Genomic DNA, 8,061 nt, shown 5'->3' with positions numbered 1-8,061 from the left:
TAAAGAGTAGTACACTGTGGTTATAGGCTGGTTTCTAAACAGTATATATCACATGAATTATTATAAAATCTTCCAGTTTCATGAATATATTGTTGTACATATGTAAATATCACTGTGTTTTCGTCAATATTTAAGTCTGAGCAACCCTGTAGTAGGACATCAAGATTGACATTTTCAAAGTTACTTATTTTTTGAAAGAGCTCATATCTCTGATAAATGTAAAAATGGACAGACATAAAAGAAATGAATATTATCTTCTACTGGATCTCCACATGCACACATAGAGCTGTCCGACAAATGATCACAGAAGAGATGATCTTTTAGATCACTAGCCTCATTTCTTAATTGGCAGTGGATTATATTAACTTTACGTGAACCAGTGGAAAAGAAAACAGGACAAGGACTTATGTCCTCATTCAGTTTTCTTTAAAATCCTGTGAAGCTTAAAATATTTTTAACTTCTCCATCAAGGGAATTCCACTTTTCAAGAGTATAATGTGGAATAAAACTGTTTTTATAGGCTGTGGTTCGACACTGAGGAGTTTTAAATTCCCTTTTTTTTCTCAGACCATACTGGTCATTATTGTTTGTATATGACAAGATATCAGCAGCAATATAATTAGGAATATCTCCAGAAATAGTTTTATGAAGAAACAATAATTTGTTTTTCTGACGTCAACAAGTGTTAATATCTTTGACAATATTTGTCCAAGTAATTCAGGAATCTGTGAGATTTAAAAACAAATTATACGAAAATATAAATTTATAGTAAAAAAAAAAATGTTCTGCTAAAAAAGTTGACCGGACTAAATTCACATTCGCCGATGTGTTTAACAGAGACATATATGATACATGAAGAGATTCGCACATCTATAATTGTATTTTAGGTCTTTGGCTTTAAATATATTAACAGAATTTTCTTTCTTCACAGAAGGTTGACTGTCAGTAAGAAGTATCTGATGATCTTGACTGCCATTATCAGCATACCTCAATTTACCCTTAATGAATTACAGGATGCTATTGCTGATACAACAGATACATCTCCTGGTAAAGATAAAGTTACCTATAGTATGTTTAAAAGTTTTAGTAATAAATCACTTGGTGTACTTCTTTTATTATATAACAGAATTTGGTTCTCACAAGATCTTCCTCTGGCTTGGAAACATTCAATAATAATTCCAAGCTTTAAAAAGGGGAAAGATTCAAGTGACCCACATGCATATAGACCAATAGCTTTAACATCTAATTTTGTAAAAATTATGGAAAAGATGATTAATAACAGACTGAGGTGGTACCTTGAGAAAAACCATATTTACTCACCTTATCGGAGTGGATTTCGTCAAAATAGAAGTACGATGGAACAAATAATTAGACTTGATAACGATATACAAAAATCATTTTTAAAGAAAGAATATTTAATTGGAGTATTTATTGACTTTCAGAAAGCATTTGATATGATATGGAAGTATGGACTTCTAAACAAAATGGTTAAAATTGGGATAAAGGGTAACATGCTCGGTTGGGTTAATAGTTTTCTGACTAACAGAACAATACAGGTCAAAATAAATAACACTCTTTCTGATATTCTCACGATCCAAAATGGTACCCCTCAAGGAAGTTGCATCAGCCCGACACTATTCAATATTATGGTAAACGATCTCCCTTCATGTATTAATATTTGTTCTATTTCCCAATTTGCAGACGATAGTGCAATATGGCTGTGTGGTAAAAATATTGGTTATATTCAAAGAAGAATACAGAAAGATCTTGACAATATAAAATCATGGTGTGATAAATGGGGATTTCTCATTTCCCCCTCTAAAACTGTAGCTATTGTCTTTAGTAGAAAGAAAAAGTCTGAGAAGTTATTATTAACGTTAGGTAACAGTCTATTTACAAGTAGTCAATGAGGTGAATTTTTTAGGAATAATTATTGATAGTAAATTGACTTGGTTAAAACATATTCAATATATAGAGGCAAAATGCAGTAAAGTCCTAAATTGCATGAAACTTCTAACAGGTACTAAGTGGGGAGCAAACAGCCATTCTCTTAGAAACATATACATTGCTCTTATAAGATCTAAAATAGACTACGGATGTGAGGTATATAATTCTGCCTCACATTCTGTAAAGAAAATACTGGACCGGGTGCAAAGTCAAGCACTTCGAATTTGTACAGGTGCATATAAAAATGTAGCCACAAGTGGACTACAAGTAGAAATGGGTGACCCACCCTACGAAGAACGTAGACAGTGCCTTATTACAAAATCGTTTTTAAATATATCTAGTCATGAAGACAACCATCCAACTAAGGAAAGTTTAGCAAAAAAGGCAACATTTCTCTGCTACTCCAGGGAAATAAAACAGAATAAAAAACCATATTTTATTGTTTCAAAAGATATGATTAATCAACATGATGTTGATATTAATCAAATATATAAATACAAACAATTCCCGACACCCCCTTGGCATTTGACTAAACCCCGTGTATGTACACAACTCTCAAGTCTCATCTCGAAAAAGGATAATCCACACTTAATTCGAAGTGAAAGTAACTTCATGATTAATACGCAGTACCGCCAGTTTTTAAAAATATATACGGACGGATCTAAAGATCCAAATTCTAATAAAACCTCATGTGCATTCGCAATACCTGAAATGGGAATAAAAAAAGGTTTCAAACTGCCTAAGAATATGTCAATTTTCACTTGTGAGCTTATGGCAATATTTCTGTCTCTTATGTGGTTAGAAGAATTTAAACCAAATAATGTCGTTGTGTTTGTCGACTCTCTATCAGCTCTCCAAGCCTTAAAGAGTAATTTATTTAAGGTAAAAAATTATTTATTATACGACATTATATTTTTATACAACCAGTTAGTCAAACTAGGTAGCAACATAATATTTGAGTGGATCCCAAGCCACGTCGGAATTTTAGGAAACGAAATTGCAGACCAGACTGCCAAAGTGGCTCTTAGTAAAGATACAATAGATTGTCATATTCCCCTATATAAAGAAGACATCAAATGTTTAACAAAAAACATTTTAAAACAAATTTGGCAAAAACAGTGGTCAGACAACCCAAAGGGTAGATTACTACACTCCTTCCAAAATAATGTATCATTTAAGATTACTATACCACAAATGAATAGAGAAAATGAACGAATAATATTCAGATTAAGATCTGGCTCTATTAATGTCAATAAATATCTACACAAAATAGGGAAAAGTCCGAGTGAAATTTGTGAAAACTGCAAAGTCACAGACGATGTAGTACACTTCCTATTAGTATGCTCAAAATATGATGTGCAACGTAAACAGATGTTTGATATGCTTAAAAATAACGGAGTCGTAGATCTTTCGTTGAAACACCTTCTATCCGGATACACACACACTTTCAGTCCCGTGCATAACTATCTACGGGAAACTAATATACTTATAAGGAAATAGGAAGACTCTCAACTATATGTATAAGTGCCATTTAGCTTTAGTCTAGAGATCATAATACAGATAATTATGTATGTGGAACAAGTGTATATGAATTATTTTTCAGATGGTCGCTAAGTTAAAATATTTCATCAATTCAGTATACAACCAGCAAGATAAAAGATAAATGAAAAACTCACCCGAATTTGAAATAATTTCCTTTTTATAAATTTATTTAGAACTAGCATAAGCAAGTCACAAGTGCAATGCACACTTCACCTTTGTGTCAGTCCTTTGAGCGTAATCAAACAGACTTTTTCTACCTATGTCATACATCAGTAAATCATTCACCTTTCAAACACCAGTACTAATTGACCATGAAATGCACGCATTTAAATTTAACAAGTATCGACATTCAATTTAATCACTCTGATCTATTGAAGATTGTTATACTAGATAAGTTAACAGTACATGGTAAGGGAAAATACAACATCACATTAAGATTCTCTACAATGGACAATTACAGTCATATTTTTTTTAAAGATATGAAAACAACAAACACATCGCACTATGCTCAGATAATTAACAATAGAAACATTTGTTACAGGCCTTTTTTATATGAAAGTACCACTAACATTTATCTTAATTATTTAACGTTATATGTTAAAAGTCTTTAAAGCTTAAACAAAAATACAATATGTCCTCTCAGATTTTCATAAACTGACAACTATAGTCATAGTTTTCTTATTGATAGAAATTAAGAAAAATAAACAAACAGAATCACTACGCTCATACATTAGTAGAATAGAAACAAGTCTTAGAGTTGAATCCTTTTCTATAATAATAAAATGACAAATTCTAAAATTTGTACTAGAGGATGTCAGTTAGACAAACACACACAGATTATTGTATAGTTATGTATATGCACATCCCAGCACTTCTGTTTCGCTGGCATTCTCTGTACTAAAAAACTAAAATCAAACAATGTCATTGTTTAAATAATATACTGGTATTAAATTTTTTCATATTTTTCTATTTTTGCTCCATTTATATATTATACACTGTATATATATATAAATCTAAATAGGCGATTAAGGGCATAGGTAGGGATGATTTACAAAAGCACCATCTTATAATAGAAAAGCACCTTCTTATAATAGAAAAGCACCATCTTATAATAGAAAAGCACCATCTTATAATAGAAAAGCACCATCTTATAATAGAAAAGCACCATCTTATAATAGAAAAGCACCATCTTATAATAGAAAAGCACCATCTTATAATAGAAAAGCAATAAAAAAGACACATAAGACAGCTATTGCGTTCCATAGATATAGGTAATATCTTTACAGTCAATTTACTTAAATGTAGCATGTTTTTGTCACTAGTTACTCAGCTGCAAGGTTTTTCTATACCATTACATTATATTTGAATCGTAACGGTGCACTGGAATTGTCTAAGCGCTTTGAAAATTGCCGTTGAAAAATTCGGGATGATAATCGTAACTCGGATAAAAAGATAATCGTAATTATGGTATTAAAAAATGCGAAGATAATCGTAACTGGATAGTGTTTTATTATCAGTTGAGAGATCTATATTTTAATAAGATTAGCTAAAATTAATTCTGGAAACAATAATGATAATGAAAATAACAATGATTTTGATTGTTCTTTCATAAATATTTGTACACAAATCATATGAATAGTTTAAATATATATCTGTTTGTATATCGGTAATCAGATTTCAAAGACAAACAGAAACCTTCAAATCATAAAAAATATTATACATGTTATCATATTAATAACAAAATAAAATCAAATAAAGTTCTTGGATCATCCATGAAATTACTGCATGCATTGATAACCACCACTCTCCTTAAATATATTTCATAAGTCATTTTATGCGACACTGAAAAAGATTTCCAAACATCCTGCTGTTTTACCATCCATGCCAATACTGCCTTTCATATGGTAACCACCGGACGGGAAAAATGATGTCTCTATGTCAAAATCTGATGTTGGAAGGCTGTACTGAGCCTGAATGAGAAAAGTAAATTACACCCTCGTTTTTGTATTACCTCTGCAGGTTATAGTTCCCAATTATACTTTTTATTTTTTCTCTATTGTGATATTTACATCCTTGGCTTTTCAAATATTTGTCTTGGCGCGTTCCTGATGAAATTGAATCCAGGGAAATCATAACTACTCATGGTATGTACATGGTATATGGTTATTGCATTAATTGTATTTTTAAATTGAAACTATAACCTCCCTCGAGTAATTTACTAACAAGAACAACACAGATAAATAAAAGTATATGTAATGGTATATGCATAGATCTATATATTTTTTTTCCCGATTGCAGACTGTCTTAATCAAACAACTTTCAGTTTGGGAATGCAAAGCAATAATTGTCACTCGACTGTAACTGCATGGATACAACCGAGAACCAATAGCGGTTTATAATTTGTTTTAAAATGGAAGTGTAATAAAAAATTAACAAAAAAGTGAGTTATAAAAAAATCTTGTTACTATTTGTAATTTAGAATAAAATGTTTGTCCCGATTAATAAACCTATGTCCAAGGGTCGGTGCTTATAGGGAAGGTTGTCTAACTTTCCCCTCGTCATGGATAAATTGATCGATGCCAGCTAATGTAGCTCATTTTGGTAAACAAAATATCTGTTACAAATTTATTAAATTATTTCGTATTTACTCACCGGTTTGAATGGACATTGACAAGGGATGCCAGCTTTGACAAGTGGGTCCGGACAATTGGCTTCATCTAACAGATCACAGAGGTCATCATAAGTACACGAACCAAAGTTATCAATACATGGAATCTTTATATATTTCCCTTCAATTTCCTTTTCTATTAAAAGAGTAGTCTGTAATTAAAGTTAAGTATTGAAATAATTGCTAACATAAAGACAGAGTCAATATTAATCGAAGTACTGAAGTACTGAACATCAGATGACCGCAAGTTCACCAATTAATCTTTCCATATTTGTACCCTGAGCGTATCTTTTATTTCAAGATGTATATTTGCTATAACATCTAAAAATAAATCTCGAGAGCAGGATGATTAAAAAAAATGGTTGCTCCCTGTTAACAAGTTTTTTTTTGTAATTTCACAGCTACATTAATTACCCATTTCGTGATATGAATATCCGTATGGTGTGTCGGACTTCTTTAGATACAAGTAAGAAACCTCTAATGAATCTGAAAAAAATAATGAAGACAAAAAAAAAAGACAATGATGTCTAATACTAAAGTATAAAGTGGTATATATTAACAGATTGGAAAGAATACACGCTAAAAACTTTATGGTTGTTGAAGAAAATGTTTCTTTAAAAAGAATAAAAATTTGCCAAAAAAAAGTTTACAGTTTTGACTGCCGATTATATGTTCAAAAATACAGGATAATCTGATTTCAATTTAAACAATAAACAAGAATATGTCCAAAGTACACTCGCACTATCATTTTCTATGTTCAGTGGACTATGAAACTCTAATTCGGCATTGTAATTTAAAACCTCATATCATAGGGAACATGTTTTTTTTAAATTTTAAACATATTTATTTATAGTGGATTGGGAAACAAGTTTTGCAACTTATATAAATCCCTTTCCACTTTGCGGGTGCGAGTGCTGCCTTGTAGCGTCATTAGCCTACTCTTTTTCGAAATCTACAAGGGTGTCTTTAACGTGCAAGAGATATGGCTCTCTCCTAACACGGATCAGCCATTTATCGTCCCCTTCCGACGGACTATCATCGTTTCCTCAAGACCATACTCGCAAATAGGGCACATGTGTACACAGTTTCAAGTTAATTGAACTTCAAGTTCATCATTAACTACCTAAACAAAACAAACACTTTAACCCGAAGCCGGGGGGCAGACGGACAAACAAATGAACGGACGCGCACACCAGAAAACATAATGTACCTCTACTATCGTAGTTGGGGCACACAAGTAAACGAACAGTAAGATTTGCAGTTCAGTTGTGTGGAATATGATTCAGGAGATTTATTGTCTAAATCTTAATAAAGAAGAGTATAATTACCGGCAATGGAGATTGTATAGTAGTGTTAAAATATGCTTTCATGGCAAGATGTATAGTACCAGGAAACTGAAGGGGGTCGGGGGTTAATGAAAGATCACTAACTCCAAAACCGTTTCCTCCACAATTCTTCCATGTAAAACTTTCTACTCTGTTCATCTGTTGAAAGAAAAAGAAAATAATCATATATATTTTTTTTAAATACAAGAAATAAAAATGAATGAACCAGAACTAACTAAACAAGATCAATCTTAGATGCAACGGTCCGCATGTTTAGTTAAGGTCAATGCGTTAAAAATTCAGTATGTTGCAATATTTTTTGTAAAAAAATTTAAGGGCATATATATATAATAGTAAAACCAAATGTACTTACAGTAAACTGAACCACTTTGTCATCCTGATCATGTATGTGTACTTTCAAAACTCTTGCAGCAGCAAATGTACTACAAAAAGTCAAAACTAAAACAAACAGTTGTGTTTTGTACATGTTTATTCTACTACTGACTTAAGATACTGATTATAGAACTGTGGACATACAAATGTAAAGGTTAATATTATAGAGTTTATCAACTTTTATAT

The 8,061-nt window shown here is 31.5% G+C and overlaps 1 protein-coding gene across 1 annotated transcript; it reads right to left on the bottom strand.

Moving 5' to 3' along the window:
- Positions 1 to 5,246: 5,246 nt before the first annotated feature.
- On the bottom strand, positions 5,247 to 8,010 carry LOC134697052 (ganglioside GM2 activator-like). Its single transcript, XM_063559069.1, has 4 exons — positions 7,856 to 8,010; positions 7,486 to 7,641; positions 6,142 to 6,309; positions 5,247 to 5,459 (listed from the first exon to the last, which is right to left on the bottom strand). The coding sequence occupies exons 1-4, from the start codon at positions 7,967 to 7,969 to the stop codon at positions 5,322 to 5,324; spliced, it is 576 nt and encodes a 191-aa protein (XP_063415139.1). The 5' UTR covers positions 7,970 to 8,010; the 3' UTR covers positions 5,247 to 5,321.
- Positions 8,011 to 8,061: the final 51 nt, after the last annotated feature.

This window comes from Mytilus trossulus, chromosome 14 (assembly GCF_036588685.1).
Source record: "Mytilus trossulus isolate FHL-02 chromosome 14, PNRI_Mtr1.1.1.hap1, whole genome shotgun sequence".
NCBI lineage: Eukaryota > Metazoa > Mollusca > Bivalvia > Mytilida > Mytilidae > Mytilus > Mytilus trossulus.
Note: the sequence above shows the minus strand (reverse complement) of the source record. Positions and strands in the feature narration are given on the sequence as shown.

Coding starts and splice junctions, on each gene's coding strand:
- LOC134697052 (XM_063559069.1), bottom strand. CDS start 7,969: ATGTACAAAACACAACTGTTTGTTTTAGTTTTGACTTTTTGTAGTACA. Junction 7,642..7,855: donor ACAAAGTGGTTCAGTTTACT/GTAAGTACATTT, acceptor TTCTTTCAACAG/ATGAACAGAGTAGAAAGTTT. Junction 6,310..7,485: donor CTATACAATCTCCATTGCCG/GTAATTATACTC, acceptor CTTTAATTACAG/ACTACTCTTTTAATAGAAAA.